The 21,341-nt window shown below is 41.4% G+C and overlaps 1 protein-coding gene across 4 annotated transcripts in view; it reads left to right on the top strand.

Moving 5' to 3' along the window:
• DGKI (diacylglycerol kinase iota) overlaps window positions 1–21,341 on the top strand; it is a 209,826-nt gene that overhangs the window by 177,539 nt on the left and 10,946 nt on the right. For all 4 annotated transcript variants that reach the window (XM_071422458.1, XM_071422461.1, XM_071422459.1 and 1 more), the window contains 4 exons: window positions 9,045–9,082; window positions 10,637–10,757; window positions 18,095–18,131; window positions 20,005–20,104. In XM_071422458.1, coding sequence (XP_071278559.1) covers window positions 9,045–9,082; window positions 10,637–10,757; window positions 18,095–18,131; window positions 20,005–20,104 — 296 coding nt within the window. The remainder of the gene's footprint in view (window positions 1–9,044; window positions 9,083–10,636; window positions 10,758–18,094; window positions 18,132–20,004; window positions 20,105–21,341) is intronic.

Here is a 21,341-nt window from a genome sequence, read left to right as displayed (position 1 = left end):
GTTGGAGGGAGGCTCTGACTGCAGGTATTTATTTGTATTAATTAGCCACTTTGGGAAGAAAGCCTTCCTGGATAGTGTTTTGAAAGTGTCTGTGGCTGAGCCAATGATGCCTTGGGGATCTGCTCTGGGTTGGTTCATTTTCTTCTCAGTTCAGCAGAGGCTGGTATTGAGGCAGACCCAGGGTACACCTGGCAAGAGAAATCATTCTGTCAAAGCACAGGTCTAGGGCTGAGGGAGGTCCTTTCTGGATAAAACCTTTAAAAGGTGCCTACATTCCCCCTCTCATCATATCCAAGCAGTTTTAGGGGTCAGCAGGCATCTGAGAGGGAGATGTCTAGCAGATGTGGGCATCTGGATAAGCAATAGATGAAAACAGAAAAACATTTATTTCACCATTTCACTGCCATTATTCTTTTCCCCTCTGGAGGAAGTGTGAGTGAGGAATAAGTTGTATGAATTGGAGTGCTTGTTTTCAAGCAGAAGCTCTGGGCAACCTTGCAAGCTACTTTGCTTCTGGCTTTTTTTCTGATGGAGATTGCTCATGGTCAGATAAGAGTGGCAATCGCTTCACTCACTGAAGAAATTGGCTAGAAAAGGCTATGAAAAATATTCTTGAACTGAATTTTGGATGATGTAGTCCTCCTGTGAAGCCCAAGCTTTTTGAGGAAGAGTTACTTAGATATTGCAGGCAAAGGCACTGTAGCCAGTGTTGCAGTGGCAAAAACCTGAAGGGAGTGTACTAAGAATGCCTGTGAGGGGAATGGTCCACAAAGACAGAGAAGAGGAATAGTGTGGCCCACAATGCTTCTTTTTTGCTGTCCTATTTATTTTCAAATTAAAATTAAACCACTGCTTAATTACTTTGCCTAGAATTTTCTTTCTGCCAAAGTAGTGCCACTCTATTGATAAAATTACTGCATTAGTCAGCCAGTCTTCCCTGCCTTGTGCTCTCACTTCATCACAGACATTTTCTTCCACTGCATCACTCCTGAGAATGACATAAATTGTTGTCTTGGTTTAAAAATAAAAATGGTGGAAGGAAAAAGGAAGGCAAAAAAGTGATGATGTGAGCCAGATGGTGCTTAGTTTATCTGTGACTGTTCTTTAAGGTTATGAACTATTTACAAAGGAAGTCCTTTTTTTTTTTAACCATCCTTTGCTTTTGTAAATCTGAGTTAAATGGTCTTGCAGCAAAAGTTCAACATTAGGGTATGAATACTTTCACTCCTAACTATCAACTGCACTCTCAGCTCTGCACTAGTGCCACATAAACAATTCAGGTTGGACTCTAATTGGCATCAAAGTAGCTTTAAGCTAGTCTGAGTGAAAATGGGGCTTTAAAGGCAGCTTGAGTGTAATTTACATCTGCTTGAAAGCCTCTTTATCCTTCCAGAGTTGTATGAAGGGACTTCTGTGTAAGTGAGAACTTGGCCTTTCTTTCCCTTCAGCAAGCATGTGTGGCTATTTTTGCCTTCCCTTCCCCTCCTTCTCTCTCACCAGTGTTTTAGTGCAGTTGTTTGAATTTTTAAATTCTTAAAAGGTAAACGTTCATAATGCATATTTATAGCTACCTGAATAATGACTGTTTTTTTTTTTTTACATGTTAAATTTTTTTCTTATTCACAAGTTAGGCAAACAGGTGAAACCAAAGCTGTGTCAATTCCCTAAATCTGCATGGGATGCAGTGCTTTTGTAACTAAAGAACAGCTCTCGAACATTTAGAAGGTTTTTCTACCTCTTTATCCAATCCTAGAAATAGATGTCATTGAGGCATGACTTATTCAGAGGGCCAGCAGACTTCAAAAATGTCTCTCTCAGAGCCCAAGAGGATGTGTGCTAATGCAGGTTTTCCTGTCCAGGTGAAATGGCTGAAGATACTGTGTGAAGGCTCCCAGGTGTGTGTGCCTGGCTGCTGCTCAGCTGATGTGCTGCTGAGCTCTTGGTTGCTGCACTGTCAGTTTTCTTGGTCTCTTGGGAGTATTTTGAGCTCTCAGGCTCTTTATTTTGTTGTCTTTCATGGAAATAGTGCCTCACAGCAGAGCTCTTGTGACCTGCCTAGACTGGTGGCATTGCCTTCAGGTTCCATAGGAAGCCCAAGACTTTTCAGAATCTGAAAACCTGTGGAGAACCCTTGTATAACACCTGTTTCTTTAGGGCAGAGGTAGCAAACAGATATTTTTTGGAAAAAAATTAAAATTCAGTGAGTCTTTGCTTCATTCAGCACAAGGGATATTATGATTTAGGCAGGAAACCTCTAAATTGCATCTATTTTTTGCTGTCATATTTCCATCATGCTGCTTCTGCAGTCTTTGGGCTCCTCCAGCAAGTTCAGGAACCTTTTTCCATTCCCTGTGAATGGAATATAGTGAATATTTCTGTGGATATAGTGAATATATTCACTATATTCAGTGAATTCAGTGAATATAGAATAAGTGATATATAGTGAATATATATCAGTGAATATGTCTAGGTGAATATAGAAGTGAATATAGTGAATATGTTTTCAGTGAATATAGAGGAAGTGTTTTTACCATTTATTTCTGGATTTTTTTTTTTTTTGCCAGCATCTAGAAGACCCCTTAACCTACAAGGTTTACCTTCTGTTTCATTTTTTCATGGTTTCCAGTTGTCACTTCCACTACTTGCAGGTGCATAAAACACACGAAGAAAAATTTAATTGCTCTTTTCACTCAGCTTATCTTCAAAGGAAATACTTAATCATCATCAGCTTTGGTGAGAGTTGAGATTGTCTGTAGATCAAAGACCTGTGAGCTCACAGTCATTCCAACAAAGCACTATTAGTTTTGCAATTTAATTTCTCAGTTATGTAGACAGTTTGGCATGTGTATTTTATAGGTGGTTTGGGTTTCTTTTTGTAACTTTAAAAGCAGATAAAATGTTGGAAAGAGGCAAAGTTTTGTAAAAGCTCAAGTGCAGAGATTTGTAACTTCTCTTCATGGATCCCTAAAATTGTTCAATGGGACTGTCAGGCCCTTCAGAAATAGCAAGTGAATTCACTGCTCTGTCTTAGGTGCCTGTTTCTCACAGTTCTCTCAGAAGGGAATTAATCCATAAACCAATTCTCTGTGGTACTCCCCACCCCTTTCACTGCAAGGCTGAAGATCATGGCTAGAGTAGAAAAAAAATCAGTTCTGTACATTTCTGGGTAAGTTATATTACTGTCAGTTTGTCATAAACCTTTTATGAACAAATTACTTTTTACAGAGAAAATAGTGCATTTCTGAATGAACTCCAGTCTTTTGAGAGCATACCTTTTGGAGTGATTGAAATAGGAGTTATTGATTTCTGTAAAACTGGTGAAAAATAAGTCCCAAGGGCTTCTTTTGTTATCTTTTCTCTAATGCTGATCTTTAACAGCTCAGAGGACTCCAACTGTGTAAAAGTACTCTTCTAATCAGGGTCAGCTTTTAATTTCTCCAGATGTAAAGCAGTAATTACCTCAAATTTCTGACTCTATGAATTGTACAAAGGCTAAAACAGCAATAAAGGGTTGGAAATGTTCTGGAAGCTAATGATAGTCCAAGTTAAGTTTAATAACTCTCAAAAATCTGATGATGTAACCTTCTCCTATAGTTTCTTCTCCATTATCAGCTCTACAAGGTTTGAATGAGGTGGTATTTTATGAGGTATACCTTAAGAGTTCCCCAGAGCACTCTAGCAGGAGATGGTGATGAACACTGACACTCAAATTCTGGGCACTCCACACCAAAGCACTTATATTTTTTTATTAGCTGCCTCCAACCAGTAAGAAGCATTCAGCACTGAAATGCTGATGGCATACCAATTCCAAGTGCTGAAATCAGTGCATCAGATGTGTCTTAGAAAGGGCTGGACAGATGCAGGCATTATCTGTTAGATGAGGTTTCTGCAAGGAGCTGATCAGATTATCAACTGCCTTACTGTGTCTTTTGAAAGAGCTAAAGGTTTTATGAGCCCTAATTCTGTTTGAGATCAGAGAATCATAGAATGTTTTGGATTGGAAGAAACCTTAAAGAACACCTAGTTCCAAGTCCCCTGCCATGGGCAGGGATACCACCCACCAAACCACTTTGGTCAAAGCACCCTCCTCCAACCAGGTCTTGAGTTCTTGTAGCTGAGTTCTGCCATAAATTCCCTGATTAGATGCATTGATACCCTGGTGTATCCTACTCATGGTAGGATGCATTATTGCAAATAATCTGCTGTCATACTGCATTTCATTCATAGGTATATAATTGCCTGCATTTTAATTATGAATATGACAAGTCCTTGGTGTTGTACTTATACTTTATAACATAGTTTTAAGTAATTCTGCTCCCTTCATTCAAAATTTTTAGATCTTCACTAAAGAATTGCTTGTAAGTGTTGAAAACTTCAAAGTTGCTGTACATTTTTATCAGCATTCCTTGTGGCTTACTTGGTATAGAAGTAGTGGTTTCAAATATGGCATTGAAAGAGTCCCATCAGGAGTGCAATCTGACTAATAAAATCTGGAGGATATTTCTGGTTTATGAATAACTTTTACTCAAGTGAAAAGACACATTACCCCTGTACTACTGACAGTGTCAGGCTGTAGAACCACTCTGTTCTTTGAGATACTTTTCAGTGCAGACCATCTCCTTTTACTGTCTCACTAATGATTATTCAACTAACTTAATATCTTCCATGTCAATCTAATTTTAGCAAAGAACCTTGTGATCCTGAGATGCTACTTACAAGGTTTTGTAAGAACTTTTGTCTTCATGTTCCTTCTGAAAGTGTTTCAGCCGCAAAGTTTCTGGTGTGATAGCAGCCCTGCGTCTGTCCTTGGTGTTAAACTGCTCAGCAGCTTTGGGATTAGGAGGAAATTTTCTGCAGGGCACACAGGAAGGGGTGGTTGTTTGAGGTTTTTCCTTGCTTGTGATGCCTCTGAGAATTTTCATATTGAAAATTCTTTTGAAGTGAGCAATGTGATGATGATGACTTCTGCCCCTCTCCTGCTGTATTTTTCTGATGTGCTGCAGTTGTGGCTTTGGCCCTTACATTTATGAGACATTCTGCACCTGATGGTGTATGAGGTACTGAAATTTCCAAGACCATGAGTATTGCCTGGTGCCAGGAGTATCACACCTTGGAAAACCCTAAAAGAAGACCTCTCATTTTGCCCTTGTTTATTTGTCATTCCTGGAGGTGATCAGACATGTCCCCTGGAGTCATGCCATTCTGAAGGATCCCCTCTCTGTCTTAGACTGACTCTTAATTTAGGTGCTGCAGGCTGGAAGTAATTTTCTCTAGAGCTTCTTTTAGTCTGTGGAGCACAACATGAACTAGTTTGCAGGGCAAACTAGGTTATTTTCTATGGAGCGTTATTTTCTCTTCTGACCATCCAAGCAACCCTGTAAGACCTCTCAGGCATCTTCAGCCTCTGAAGTTGTGGAGTATGAATACTTCCCTCCCCCTTTCTCTGATGCCCAGAAACTGACTTTTTTTAGTCAGTTTAATGACTGACTTTGCAACACTGTTTTAATGGTGCTGGCTTCACATGCAGAGCCAGAGAGAGCATTTGTTATTTCAGAAGTTAATTTTGTCAGGGAAACAAAAAATGTTTGTTGTAACTCAGTGACATTAACATAGATTTTTAGAATATGAAGAAAAATAGCTGTTTCCAATGGAAGCAGTGGACACTAACATGGAAATTAGCTAAGGGATATATGCCTTAGGAAAAGTATTGTTTTCAGCATGGGAGTGTACTAGTACTTGTTTATCCTGTGTCTCAATCTCTATTAGCTTGCAGCATTACCACAATTCCATTAGCAGCCTTTTCAACATGGCTTTTTTTCTGTTAGTGCATTATGCACCTGTATCTGCTCAATAATAATTTATAAGAGAGGTGGAGAGGTGCATGAGTGTGAGGGGGTTTGTTTTGGTGTGGGTGGCTTTCTGGTGTTTGTTTTGCTCGTCATTTTTTTGTGTTTACTGGTTGGCCTGGGTACAGTGGGGTTTTTTGTTTGTGTGGGTTTTTTGGGGTGGTTTTTGTTTTTGTTTGTTTGTTTACTTAGGTTTTTGGTTTTTTTGGTTTTTTGTTTGTTTGGGTTTGTTAGGTTTTTTGTTTTTTTTTGTTTGTTTGGGTTTGTTGGGTTTTTTGTTTTGTTTTTTTTTTTTGGTTAGGGTTTTTTTAATGAAGATTATTTTCCAAGTTGGGTAGTTGGAGCTTTACTGAGGAGGCAGCCTGGGGACCCAGTGCTTCCTCAATACATGAACAGAGCACCCCACTTGCCAGTTTTGCCAAGCTGTCACATCAGCAATAAAGGTACTTGCTAAATAAATATAAAAGGTAATAAAACAGTTTTATTAGCAATGAGAAATACTTTTCTTGGGAGAAACTGAGAAAATATTAGATATTATTATTAAAATATTAATTAAATCAATTATTTTTGACACATCTTTAAGACCTGAAGGTATATTATATATGATAAAACAGTGACATAGTTAATTTATGTATTACACCAGTGGTGCAGTGTTGCTTAGAAGAAATAAAACAATTCTCACTTTAATGCTTCTAATTTTAAGCTAGCCTGGCTTTGCATGTTAACAGCATTTTTCTCAAACTTCTCAGTCTGCTCTCCTTGTCAATGCCATCTGCTTGCTTGCTTCACCACCTCTTTAACAACCAGGTGATTTTTGCCATCTTCACCCTCCTCCTCAGTATGCCCAGCAGCTCCATTTGGGTTTATGGGGTTAGTGTGCTAAGCAATATTCATATGTTTATGTAAACATGCTCCTGATTCTAAAGAACTTTTCTCCATTTCTAGCTCAATAGCTTCTAAATCTTCTTCTGTCGGGGCATGCAGCTCTGAATTATTTTACTGGTGTGTAATCTCTTGTTATGCCAGCTGGTTTTGTTGATCTGTATTCATTTATCCAGTAGGTTCTACTGTAGCAAAGCACTTAATTTTAAGAGTGCAGGTAGACTTGGCGTGAAAAGAATGTAATTAGCTCAAAGCTAAGCACTTGCCTAAATGCTTTGCTGGATTTGAGGCTTAGGAAAGAGATGAAAAGATTGGTCTAATTATGTTGAATTTGTTTTAGAGCTGCTTTATCCTAATAGCCTTATCAGCAGACCACTTCTGATTATGGATTTTCTGCGTAGAAGATTTTTCACATCTTGTCAGGCTTTTCATAGAATCTCTCTCTGGCTTTTTTGAACTGTAATCTTCAGCGTGGCTTGCATAAGAAAATGTATCACTGTCTCTTAGGAAAGTGACTTAGGGAAGCCATGTCTTAAAAAATTGGATGTTGAAGGCAATGAAAAACTCATGTCACCAGTTCATGTGATTTTCACATACAAGATGTGCAAAATATTTATTCTTTAGGCTACTGCAAGTTCAGACTGCTGAAGCCTAAAGCATCAAGGTGTCAAGAAGACCAGATTGACCAAAAAAAGAGAGGGAAATAGATAAAACAAATTAAATTAGTTAAATTCTGCTCTGCTATTAATTTGGGCTGAGCAATTGTTAGAACTATTGGGGAAAAAAGAAGGATGTCAACCACTGAAAATAAAAAGTGAAGAATTTTCTAGCTCTTACCTGTTGGTGTTTGCTTTCTTCCATTCCTAAAATCTGTGTGTACTCACTCTCATAGATGCTGGGGTTTTTTTTAGGATTTGGTTTAACTCATGGCCACTGAAAAACTGCCCTAAATCTAAAGCTGCAAGAATTGCTGCTACTGCTTCCTTCAGACAGAGCTTAGCTGGACTGGGGTTTTGCTTTTCCCAGGGCTGTGTGGCCAGGGCATGAGGCATTACTGAGACCAGAAAACAATGTAGTTGCCCCAGGTGTTTTCAAAGAAAAGGAAATTTGTTGAGCTGCCTTTGAACATCCTTCCTCTTCTGCAGTGTTTAGTTTGGATGCCTTGTCATTTCTGGAGGTGTAGCAAGCTCATCATGGAATTCCCACTGTGCACTTTCCTGTGTGTTATTTTTCAAAGGGAAGGCTATGCTGTGGGTCTCTTTCCCCACTTGTTCCTGCTTACTCCTGTATGAATTTTTGGCATCTTTATCAAGGATGGCACTTGGGCAAATGCTTAATTTGATTGCACTGCCTAGACACAAAGATAGAAATGGGTTTAGATACTGTTGAAAAAGTGTGAGTTGAGGCAGATGTTTAGTTTCGAAGATGCAAACCACATAAGTGCTTTCTCAGAAAGATGATTCATCATTGTTTTTTACAATATATATCATGATAGGGAGAAGGAGGAGAAAAGGACACAGCCACATAGTGATAGGTTTGTAACAGCTTTTCTGGGCAGCAGGGAGTCCCAGGCTTTTGCCTTTCTTCTGTTTTTTAACAGGCTCAGGACAGACACTAGTGGGTCATGACAAGCTCCCAGCTTTTTGCAGCTCTGTCCTGCCTTGTTGTGAGACTTGTCTACTTTGTCTGTTTTTGCTTCCACGTGTGTTTAAAATACAAAGGCCGGTGAGGTGAGGACTGGCTCTTGCTCTGTCTTTGACCCTGCCTGCCAAACCCAGGGGACTTGCTTCCCTCTGGCATCTCAAAATGTATATGTAATACAAGTAATTGTTAGGAAATTTCTCTCTTGTCAGTCAGTCATCTACAATTTGGGATTCTCAGTGTACAGGGGACTGACTCCATCATCAGTGTGACAAAGTCTGACAGGTCTGTACACAGTTTCAGGTTCTCTGTGCAGATAACACTGGTATTTTCAGTGATGGTTCTGGTGCTGGAGACTTGACCTTGTCCACCTTGTGGATGCTGTTGAAAGGTCTCAGAAGCGTCTCAAGTGAAAAATTCAGACAGAAGCCTGCAGTTCCAGAAGAGCATTGGAAATGATGGCTTGATGTCCATGCAGCTTTCATCACCATGGGTTGTCTTCTGCCTTTCCAATAAGTGTCAGCACAGGGTTTGCACTGGTTTTGGTAGTACATGAGAATACAAGGGGACTGAGGGATGTCAGTCTTAACTTGCATGCACGTGTTGTGAGCTGTGTCCTCAGCTGTATACACAATGCTTTCTGCCTGACATCAGTTTTCTTTTTGTCTTTTGCAGCACTTTTACAGGCAGTCATATCTGGTGATCTACTGAAGGTAGGTACAGAGCACTGAGTGTCTACTCAGTTTTTTGCTGGTCAGATATACTGTACATTTTATTACACCTCTGCTCAAATCATAAACAGGCTGCTGTGGGGACTTCTGGCAAGTGCCATTTTACAGCCTTTCCAGGAAACCCTGAACACTAGGGGAACACATCATTCAGGTGAGGTGTGAAATTTGTGTGAATAGGATCTGGTGTTAGCCAGAGCCTTTTTACCCAGGATTCAGAGCCCACTGCACAGAGCAATATGCCAGTCACTAACAGGGAAATTACTATATTGGCAGTATTGAACAGCAGGGTAGTTCTGACACAGCCTTACACAGGAAAGCATATTTTCCACCAGTGAGGCTGGTGGCCAAGACCCCAAGTGCTGGCTTGCCCAAAGTCTACCTAGGCAACCACCAGACCAGGCAGAACAAACCTCAGCTGGTTGTTTTATCACCTGGTGGACGTCTCAAAACATGTAGTGCCTTGGTATAGTAAGTTTGGGAGGCAAAACTACTCATGCAAAATTTTTTGTGCCAGTGACTGCAGTCCCACATCGGACAGCTATTCAAGCTGCCTGTCTCAGTAGCCAAGTCAGGATGTGAAAACATGCTCTCAAATTTGGATGAGGACTGTGATTAATGATTGCAATTTCATCAGTGAGAAGCCAGCTTGGAGCCATTTGTAAAAATGACAGTGCTGTTAGGCCAACTTTTTGCCTGCAGGTATTTTGCCTCCCTTCTATAGCACTGCCTCAGCTCTTGTGGCTGCAGCATCTAGGGAGCAGTCCTTCAAGCAGTTATAAAAATATTGTCTCTTTTACACTTCTTGAAAATGTTTTGCCTGAGCTGGTTTTGATGGGGAAACTCCTCATCCTTGTTCAGTGTACTGCATCATAAATGAGTCCTCACTGTAGCAATTCTCCCCTTTTTCTGCAGTGATCTGCACTGCAAATCCTGCCCCCTTCCCCCAAAGTTTGCAGCATTTCTGAGACCTGCCTGGTTGCTCTTTCCCTCTTATTCTTACCCCATGCATTGCTCCCTCCTTGGCCAGCTCTGAACAGGAGGCACTGTGACAGGGGAGGCCCATGACAGTCACCTCATCTCCTTGTGGAATTTTGAGTTTTCTGATTTAGTCAGAAAATATTTGACTCCTGTGCTGAGGAAAAATTTGAGTCTTCAGCAAAGAAGCCAGAACTTTTTATCAAGTACATAGATTTTAATATATCCCAGCAGCATTGCCAGATGTGGTTTGCAAGCATTCCTAGCAAGCAATAAATCATCACCAGTAGAGTAGCAATGTCTCATTGTTTGGGAAATACAGACTGTTCTCCTTAACACATATAATTGTCAATACTTCTGGTTTCAGATGTTTTATATCAGGGCCTAAAAGCTGGCTTTAAATTAATGTTTTATTTTATTCTATTCTATTTTGTACTGACTTACAATGAGAAGCAGTAAAGAATTTATTGACACATTTGGTTTTCTGCTCCTCCCATCTTATCCTTCTGTATGTTTCTTTTTCTCTCTCTTTTTTTTGTGTGTTTTTTTTTTTCCTTCCAGTTCATAGAATGTTGTAAAAAAGGAGCCAATTTGTTAATCCAAGGACCTGATCACTGCTCCTTATTGCACCACGCTGCCAAGACTGGGAATGGTGAGATTGTGAAATACATCCTGGAGCATGGTGAGTCCCAGGGGGCAGACCCACAGAGAGCTGTATCTCTGCCAAGTGTCACTCAGGCAAAGCCACACTGGGCTGCTGCAGGTGGCCTCACTCATCTGTGGTGTCCCTCAATGCAATGTCCACCTGCAGCATGTGTGAGCAGGAGGCTGGGAATGGGGCAGCAATGAGAGTGATGGCTCCAGGCAAAGTGTGAAAAGAAGAATTAGAATGGCTTTTGAGGAGAGTGGTGTTTCCACGTTTGCATCAGCCGGGGGGCTGTGAAGCTTTCGTTAAAACCTCTGGCACAGGGATCATCTGAACTGTTTTTCAATTAGAGCATATGTTGTAGAAAGCATCTAATCTCTATGAAAACATTTACAGTGACAAAGAGCCCATACAACCATTGTTATTATTTCAGCATTTAGTAACACACTGGTCAGGAATCTGCTTCCTTATATCTAGACAAATTCATCTAGCTTCCATTCCAGCCTTAGAATATTATGTCTGTTAGATTCAAGACCACCCAACAGCAAAAACTTATGATCTCCATTTTGTATTTATGGACTGTGATCATGCAATTGCCCCTTTTTCCTTTTCTCTCTTCTTATCTTTGTCAGTAGATTACAGGCTATTCTTTTTGTGTCTGAGGCAGTCACATTTAGGAGCTTCTGCCTGTTGAACCACTGTAACCTTGTTCCCTCCCTGCTGGAGAGTGGCACAGTAAAATAGTCACTGCTCTGCACATAGAGCTGAAGTCACAGTTATCACCCTCCTTCACTGCAGGAAAAATTTTCTAGTCTGAACTCTTCTTTGACCCCACTTCAAAATATCAGTGGCTATTTTGGCTTCTGGATGTCAAAATCAGCTACATTATTTCAGCAGCAGTGCTAGTGTGAACACAGAGACTGCCCCTGGTAATTAGGATAAGTGTTAGCTGTTGCTCCAAGATATTGCACAAATTGTACAGAGAGAATAAAAAAGCACAACTCCTAAGAAGGGAAGAAGCAACAATGCATCTCTTCAATCTTGACCCCTAAGTTAGTTATTAACATATAGGTGTCAGATATTCTCTAGGTCCAAGTTCCTCTACTGTCAGCAGCAATCTGTGACTTAGTTCATTTGCTCTGGTATGACAAAGGCACTTTTGGTGGCAGGTGGAAGTGAGGAGGGAATCCTTAATAGCAGCAGGCTTCTAGCATGACTAACTCAAAGGACATCTTAGTTAAGGTGGTCATTGGAGCCCAGAAAGTGATTCTGTGCACTTTATTCATTTAGATAAACATAAATGTCTGATGCCATTTGCCCTTGGATATCCAGGACATTTGCTTGGGTCTACAAGATAACACACAAGGCCCAGAGGAGGCCTCACCTGCACTGACAGCCAAAGCCCAAGCAAGCATCTCTGTCATTCCAAGTGCAACCCAAGGCTTTCCCATAGGTATATCAAACAGCACAAAATATCTGTGTATGGACAACTGAACCATGCCCCAAAAATCTGACTGAGAGGGGCTGAATTGTTCTTTTACTCCCTTATGTATGGATACCTACACATGGATAGGACAGTGCAGCTGGCCTTATATCCAAATAATGACTGGTTTTCTCACCAGTTCTAGCAAACCTTACCAGTTCTAACTCTCCCTTCTATTTACTGCTCTGGATTGTTGCATTAGTCACAGTGCACACATGGGCCACTGAATTCTGTAGACAGGCATAATTTTGCTTTATTTTCTTACTGCCCCTGGTCTCCTCTCGCACTGCACACGACCTGTGCCAATTCATCAATGCCTCTCTAGGATTTTTATTAGAGACATAAACTTAGTGACAGTCTGACCCAGTTACTTAGATGAATATTTAAAGTCAGATAATTTAAACTGATAAGAATGTAAGCAGGGAATCCATGGGAATTTTGGAAGTAAATAGAGAAATGTGAGGGATTACGGACTGTTAGACAAAGACAAATCAGAAGGTTGAGCAAATGTCAGCTCAGTTCCTCTCTCCCTTCTTTATCCCCAAGGATGGCAGGAGGCTTTTGCAGCTTTCCAGACATATGTCCTCTGGGCTTCTTCAAATGCATTGTTTGTTTAACATTCTCTGGGGATCAGGGAGTGCATGGGACAATGCACAATCTAATAGAGGCCTCCTCTCTTCTCCCACCAAGCAATTAATGAAACTCATTTCTACTCTGGGCACTTCTCAGCCACAAATGAGCTCTCTTGCTGAATCATCATCATCATAATGCCCTTGTTTTTCTTTGCATTCTCTGGCATTTGGCATCTTCTCAGCATTAATTACTGTACATGACCTGATCCAATGCTAGTAATATCTAAGGGTTTCCCTGTGTGGAGCTTCTTGTTTCTGCCAATATCCACCCATAAAAATTTCATAAAAATGAATCTTGGATTGTTCTGGCAATTACCTCTGCCCAGTCACACTTCCTCTGGAGTTGGTCTGCTTCCCAATACACAGGGAATAGTGAATGATAATAGGAGTTCCACTGTAAAATATCCTCAAGCACACAGCAAATAAAATCTATTATTAACCACACAGGGAAAAAATCTTCTGAATATCTCTAAAAACCAACAGCAACAGAAGAAGACAAAACCCACTGCTCCAGGAACTTTACCTTTCTAGTTTGAAAAACAGTGGGATGAATCCAATGCAGTACAGGAGTGGCATGCACAGAACTAGAACTACAAAGGAAGGAAAATGGTGTAGTGGGGCTAAAGCTGTCCTTTGTGGAGATGGCCTATTCTGCAGACATGCAGGGCACATTTATATGAAAGGTTATTCTGTGCTCATGATCAGAATAATTTCAAATGTTAAGGGGAGGAAAATAACCCATCTTAAATTAGAAATAGCAGGGATGAGTCACACAGGGGGACTGCTGTGCGGTGCTGCCAGATAACTCACAGTGACCCAGCACAAGGCTGGAATAGCAGCTGAAGCACCAATGTAGTAGGAGTCAGGACAACAGCTGCTTGCTGCTGCAGGAAGAGTTGTGCTGGCTGCTTCTCCAGTAAAACAGTTTGTGTCTATCCCCTGTGCAGGAAGGGCAGATACATAGACACACAGACCTATCACTCATTCAAGATTGCCCACCTAAATCAGGAGTCTTTCACTTTTAGTAGAAGGGTCAACTTTAAAAACTTGTCGTAGCTGAGGTAAGAAATGCTTAGCTGGAAACTGAGGGCCAAACTCACTAAGTATCACAACCACAGCTTTTTAATGCTGCAGTCAGCAACTGCATTGCATCCTAATGCGTGTACATTAGAGAAGAGTTAACTGTCTACTTGCTTAACACAAGCAGAATTAAGGAAGGCTTGAGAACCTCTCTTAGAAAAGGGGCCTCCTGAACCATCTGCATTTGGTATCAAACTTGGATTGGAGTCTTTATCTGGCAGCTGTGAAAAATTTTTAATTTATAAACATTATACAAATAATTCCATTTGCCTTGTCTTTGTCTTCCCTAGACATTCAAAAGACAAGCAAGAATTGTAAAGTTCATCTATGGTATTTTGATTTTAAACAGAAGAGAGGCAAGATGTTTACAGTTGCCTTAGGAGGTTGTGGTGGGAACTTCTGCAGCAGACAGTATGTAGGGCATCCCATCCTTAACATTTCTGTGTCCTTAAACCTCAATGTCCTTGCATCCCCTGATTTAAAAAAAAAAGATGATGCTTTCATTAATCTTAGCACTGCAAAGTCCAGAGCTAAGAACCATCAGTGAATCTGGATTTGCATCCTTACCAGATTCACAAGTTCCTTGGAAGGCTTTGGGAAAGCAAATTTTGCTGTGACAGAAATGTGTGTCAGGGACAAAGTCTGAATAATTATCAGAAAGCAACACTGAATGAAAGTGAGTTTGCATGACACTTGTTAGTATGTCTGGATTTGCAGAATGTTATAGGGTAGTGGTCATTTATAAGGGGCCTGAGCAGAAGACAGTTTAGTTTTTCTGGAAGGCACAAGGTACAACATAGTCTATTTTAATTTCAAGCATACCAAAATTTAGGGTAATTTGGCTGACAGACATGTAGGAAGGAATGCTCCCATAACCTGTCTAGCCTCTATATTACAGTGGAAATTCTGAGCCAAAAGACACAAGGAGAAAAGACCACTGTTAATTTTCCCATCAGGCAAAAAAAAAAAAAAGAGTGTGGTGTTGGGGAAAGACTAGAAATAGTTCTGAGTTTCCAGTTTACTGTTATTTTAAAAATACTCCTACTTTGAAAATAAGGATCCACATCCAGTTCTGTCCCCCAGATAATAACCTCAATCAGGTAATTAAACAAAGAGGGTTTTGACAGATAAACAAAAATGTTGATGGTGTCTGACATTATTGCTTAGAGTAAATACCTTTCTTCCTTGGTTCTATGAAGGACTGGCAGGGGTTAATATCTGTGGGTCTCCTGTGGGTAGCTGTAACCACATCCATTGGAGAGGGCTAAGCTGTGGGCTCAGAGGCCTTTCAAGAATGCGTGGAGCTGTATATTTTGGAAATGCCTCTGAAATATGGTCACTTAAAGTGTTGGGGTTTTTTTTATTGTAGTGAGCTCAGTGAAGGAGCAGCTGCTTTTGAGTCTCCTTGCCTTCCCTCCTCCCATACCCAGCCCAGGCTGCTTTGCCTTCTGAGAAACTGCAGAAGGGCTTTGGTGGAGCAAAAGAGGGCAAAAGGAGAGAAGGAAAAAAGTTAATAATTCTACACAGACAGTCTACAGGCGATGTTGAGGAAAGAGAGTGATCTCAGCTGGGCTTCTCCTCGGTGCGTCATGCTTTTCAGCTCTTTTCAAGTGAATATCTCCCCCCACCCCGTCCCCCGTCCCCATCCTGCCATTCTTCAGCCCCCCAGTCTCTTTTTCCCCTTTCTCTCTCTTTTTTTTTCCTCCCTCCACCTCTCCACACATTTCTATCTTTTGTTTTTATTTCCCCCCCTGCTGTTTTCCTTGATAGAAATCTCACTCATGCATTTCCCTTCCGGATTTCTATTGGGTTATTTTGTCCTCTTTTCTCTCCGTGCCTTGGTCCCCTTTTCTTTCTGTGCCTCTTGTCCCAGAGTGAAACAGCCGCCTCCCTGCTGGGTCAGGATGACAGTGCCTTAGCTTTCCCAGTGCCAGCCCTTCCCACATCTGTGCAGCTTTTGTCCCCGGGCAGAGGGGGATTTGGAATGGTCGGTTGGCAGCGCCAGGGAGACTGATATAAAAATGAGGTCCAAAAAAGAGGGGAAAGGGAATTAGGAGGAGGGCGTGAGATGGTTTAAGAGAAGCACAAGTGAAAATAAAATAAAGAAGTAAAGGGCACCGCTCAGGCTGTGAGTTGGGACATTCCAGCTTCAGAGACAGGCCAGAGAGAATGAAATTAAAGAATCCTGGTACCATGTTGTGCAGCTAATTATTAACCCCAGTATGACTCAGATGGAGTCAGGGCTCTCCCATGAAATGCTGAATTTGGGACAGTATCCAGGAGAGCACCCTTTGCACTTAGGGGAGCTGTACTTGTCATCTCCTCAGGTCTGTACTCACAGACTCAGCACTCAGCTCCTCTGTCCTAGCCCTGCTATTGTTTCCTGCTTCACACCAGTTTTTCTTTACCCTTGGCTTCTCTCCAGACTCACTCTGCCCCAGCTTCCTTCTCCCTCTCAGGTCATATTCTTCTGAATACTCTCTATTTTACTACCTTTATTTAGCTTTCAACAGCGTCTTCAGCTTACCCGGACAAGTACCTGTATGTCCCATAAAGCCAGACCTGTCACCCTGTTCCACCTTGGCCATACAACCTTCCTTGCTCCAGCCATGAGCAGAAATAATAGGTGGCAGTATCTTCTCTAACACATTGCAAGCCATTCCTGCTTACCTATCACTGAGATGTGGCATTGCAGGAAACTATGGGGAACTACCTTTATTTTTGAGAGAACACGATTTTCTCCTAGGAAATGTAAAGGACTCCTTTTCTTCATGTGTATTTCTTTAATTGTCTTTTTAGTTTCTCAGGCATTATCTTTTTTCATCTCAACAAGAGGCTCTGCTTGTCCCCCTTTATCCTTTGTGGTCCTGGGAGCTCAGGGGTAGTGACTGATTTGTCTTTTTGATAGTCAGGAGTGAACACACAACTGCCAGGTGTGGAGCTACAGTCAGGCTGCATTAAATAATTGACAGTGGCTACTGAGTTTGGAGAACTGTCATGGCAAGTATGCAGTGGTACACAATGCCCTGTGCACTGAGGACTAAGCACCACCCTTTCTCATGATGGCAGAAGACAAAATGAAGGAGCTGCCTGCAGCTCAGGAGCCCCAGTGGTACACCATGTCTACATTGTTAAAGCAGTGAGGTAAAGACAGGCTGCTCTGATCCACTTTGACACACACTCAGAGTAAAAGGAGTGTAGAGAGGTTGTGTGTAGGCCTTTGTAAGCAAGTGGTGTGAAATTCCTCGGTTTCAGGTGAGATTTGCTGTAAGCTCTTGAGGACTCTTGAATTTCAAAGTCACAGTGTGCTGGAGAGAAATACTCATGTGCAGGAAGGAAAAGTCTTGTAAAGTTTCCCTGTTCCCCTTGCTAACTGCCCTATACCATCTAACACTACACTCCAGAGCAGTGGAGAGAAGAATACTATGACAGACTGCAAAGGAAAAGTTGTTTTTTCCAAGTGATATCCAGACCCTAGCCCTTCTCTATCACTACAATTCAGCGATGGAATTTGCCTCTATAAATATCTGCCTGTAGTGAATATCAAGGACAAAAGGACATTAACCTTAAATGTATTATTTTTTTCCCCACTTAACAAAAATCTTTTCTGTTTTTCTTAATCTTACTTTCCTGATCATTGCTAACCAGTAGAGTACAGGATTTGCATATCAATATAAAGACCGCTGGGAATATTCCACCCTGATCTACATTTTGTATAACACTATTAAATGGAGCAGCACAGGGATGTCATTCAGGATGGAATTTGGCTAATTTCAACTTCCTAATGAATTTTCCCTCTAATACCAACAATAGATTTTAACTTGCGATATATCAGGGTTTCCAGTATATCAGCATTTTCAATGTACTGTACTTATGCAAACCACTTAATTGAGCAAGGTGAAGAGTGAGAAAATAAACTCCATGAATATTCATTCCTAGTATAATTTAGAGGCTGCTACTCCCTGTTGCTGACACTCCAGCAGTGACTGTGCATCCAGAATTTTATTAGTGCAAGGGCTTACACAAGCAAATATTACATTGAAGTTTGATATATTTGTGCAGGTTGAGCTTTCACTCGGCTTCTTTTATATATTTTTACTGGTAATCTTCTCCTGGTAGACATATTTTTTTAGTCATGCAGACAAATGCCTTATGACATACCTGACTATCTTTTGCAGGTCCATCTGAATTGCTGGACATGACAGACAGTGAAACGTAAGTACAACCTACTCTGTCCTTCACATTATGTATGTTAAACTAGCAGACTCTTGGTTTTCAATGCAAACTGTTAAAAAGGAAAAAGCTTGTAAAATGGCACAGCTCTTCAAAACCAACCAACCAAACAAGGCCCCTAAAAACCACACGTCAACCATGTCATATGTGGCTTTATTGCCTAAAACAAACATTCATTGGATTTGCAGGGGACTTTCTCCCTATTGCTTCCCATGCTTCCTTAATCTTTCTAGAGGAATAGAAGCCCTGCCTTGTGTTTTGATGTTTCTGGCCTCCAGCTACTAAGGGACCAACCTGAAGAGTAAATTCCAAAAGTCAGGAAATTACTTTTCTTGCTCTACACCTTTTTTTTCAGTCCCTTCTTGATTCATCCAGGGTGCTCTGCCTTAGCTCTCCTAAGTGGCCAGGACTTGTGCAGTTGAAGGTTTCCATCAAGCAGTTAAAACATCAATCAGCTCCCTTCTTATTAAAAAAACCAAAACAACAACCCTACCCAAAAAAGTTACTTTCCTTTCCAATTCCCAATTTTTTACACCTTGTATAATCAAAGTTTCATGAAAGTATGTAAGGGAAGCATGAATAATTCTGGAAAATATGTGTAATACATATGAAATAAAAACAGTCTTTTTCCTAGGGATCAAGCCTACCATTTCTCATCCCACAGTGCCCTCCTCTGCTAACAGAGAACACCTTTTGCACAAGGTGCATGAGTGAAGTCCAGAGGTGATAGGGACTGGATGGACTGGTTCTTTTCATCCAGGGGTGTAGCACAACCACATCAAGTGTCAGTGAGCACAGCTGTGAGGGCTTCCCTTTACAGAGGTTCCTCTACCTCTAACCCTTGGAAAGGGAAGGTTCAAGCTGTAACTTGGCAGTATGAATTTGTCTTTTGGTTCTCAGGGGGAAATAGGATGGTATCCTATTCTGATACTAGTTCTGATGCAGCGAAGGCATATTGATTACAAAGTTGCCTCTTAATATTTCAACATCCCCAGCCATAGATGGGGGCTGAGATTCCTTTATGCACTCTGTGTAGGTAGGTGCAAGATTTGTCCTGCTACATGTGTTTCTTGTAATTTGTCATTTCACAGGTTATATAATGGCCCTGCTTGTTGGATACTGGCATTAAGGACTCCTTTTCAACCCACTCAAAGCATACTTTCCTCTCTTCCTAGGCAAATCTAGATAGATTTCTTTACTCTCTGTAAAGAGTAAGTCAGTTTCTAAGCTGCCAGACTTAGCTCCAGTCTGAGTGAGAAGCTTTGCAACAAATGTGTTCCCACCACACAGTCTTCTCTTCTGAAAAACATGTTTAATCTTCCCCAGTAGCTCAGCAGTCCAGTGGTGGAAAACACATGAGAGTTCTTGCTCTCATACATCCAAGAGAGCAGGGCATCAGAACTGAGGCAGCAAGTGCACCAGTCATAGCTTTGATGGGTAGGATTTTTCTAGGATGGCTCCAAGAATGAGGTTGAAGAAAGAAATTGCAGGAAGAAACAAACACTGTTGCTGTTTTGCCTGCTGTGAAATAGGAAGGTAGCTAGCTTGCCTTTGCAGCAGTTAACAGAGCTGGTGGTTGGATGGGAATGTGACATTCAGTCCTCTGAATACATAAAATCAATGTTTCTTTCCCATCCCTCACAAGCTCTTAGTCCGCTATTTGTGCGTTGCGGGCTTTCCTACTGAGTCAAAGGATGTGGATGCTAAGGGAGAGAGTGCACAAGTCTACTTCTGCCAGCAAGAGGGAACCTCAAATACATGCAGCATCCTTCTGTGTCTGTGCTCTGCTCCTCATGCTTCGTAAATGTGCATTGCTGTGCTGTGTCTCACGGCTGCTTTCTGTGCTTTGGTCTAGGGGTGAGACAGCACTACACAAGGCAGCCTGCCAGCGCCACCGCGCCGTCTGCCAGCTCCTGGTGGATGCAGGAGCCTCTCTGAGAAAGACAGACTCCAAGGTAAGGCAGCTCCATCAGCCCCCACCATCCCCTGTGCTGAGTGAGACCCTGCAGCATCCTCCCTGCTGCTTGCATGACTGAGGCTTCCTTGCGTGTGCCGAGACTCACACAAGGAGCCTCAGCCTTGTGTGTTGCTCCTTTGAAGCAAGCTATTTTTATAGCTTTCTATTTTTATAGAGGAAACTGTATTGATTTAAACAAACACAAGAGACTTCAGTCCTCAACATGGGTCATTGTGACCATAGTGAGAGCCTGGCCTCAAACTATTTGGTGCATTTGGTGTGAATGGGACATCTCCATGGCACAGCAGTGTGCTCCTCCTGTGTGGTCAAAAGAGAGGCCTGTGGGCAGGACCACCTGCAGGAGCCTTGGTTTCTGATTGCACAACATCTGGGAGGCTTGGTTATTGTGGCTGGCTTGCTTTGTGAGGATGGCTAACTATTTTCTTTTGCCTTCGCTTGCTCCTATGCTCACTGATGTGACACTAACTACAGCACTCTCTTGGTGTAATCTGGACTGAGAAAGAAATCTGGGAAAAATGAAATCCAAGGAATATTCTGTCATTACAATAGTCTGATTGCTTAGGAACATAGTCCAGAAGCTGCCTCTCTGGAGTTTCTGAGCACAAGCATCCTGTGGTAAGCAGCTGAGAGTGAATTGGTTCTCTGGACTCCAGAGTCAGAAGCACCTTTGCTGCAGCTGGACAATCAAAACCAATTTCTGCCTTCTTGGGCTCTATGAGATTGCTATAATGGGAAGAGAATCTATGATTCTATCATCTCTTGTTCAGATGGCAGAATTGTACATTGCAAAAAGCTTTCTGAAACAGATGAAATCCAGTCAAGTGGCTTCTTGTGGAATTTGCAGGCAACCCTGACAAGGGAAGAGACAAGAATCTTGACTCCATGTTTCAGAAGGCTGATTTATTATTTTATGACATATATTATATTAAAAGAAAATTATATATTAAAACTATACTAAAAGAATAGAAGACAGGATTTCATCAGAAGGCTTGCAAGGAAAAAGAATGGAATGATAACAAAACCTTGTGACTGACCGAGACAGTCTGGACAGCTGGACTGTGATTGGCCATTAATTAAAAACAACCACATGAGACCAATCAAAGATGCACCTGTTGCATTCCACAGCAGCAGATAGTTATTGTTTACATTTAATTTCTGAGGCCTTTCAGCTTCTCAGAAGAAAAGATCCTAATGAAAGGAAATTTCATAAAATA

This window comes from Agelaius tricolor, unplaced genomic scaffold, assembly GCF_023055355.1.
Source record: "Agelaius tricolor isolate 1412-34295 unplaced genomic scaffold, bAgeTri1.0.p SCAF_3, whole genome shotgun sequence".
Lineage (NCBI taxonomy): Eukaryota > Metazoa > Chordata > Aves > Passeriformes > Icteridae > Agelaius > Agelaius tricolor.
Note: the sequence above shows the minus strand (reverse complement) of the source record. Positions and strands in the feature narration are given on the sequence as shown.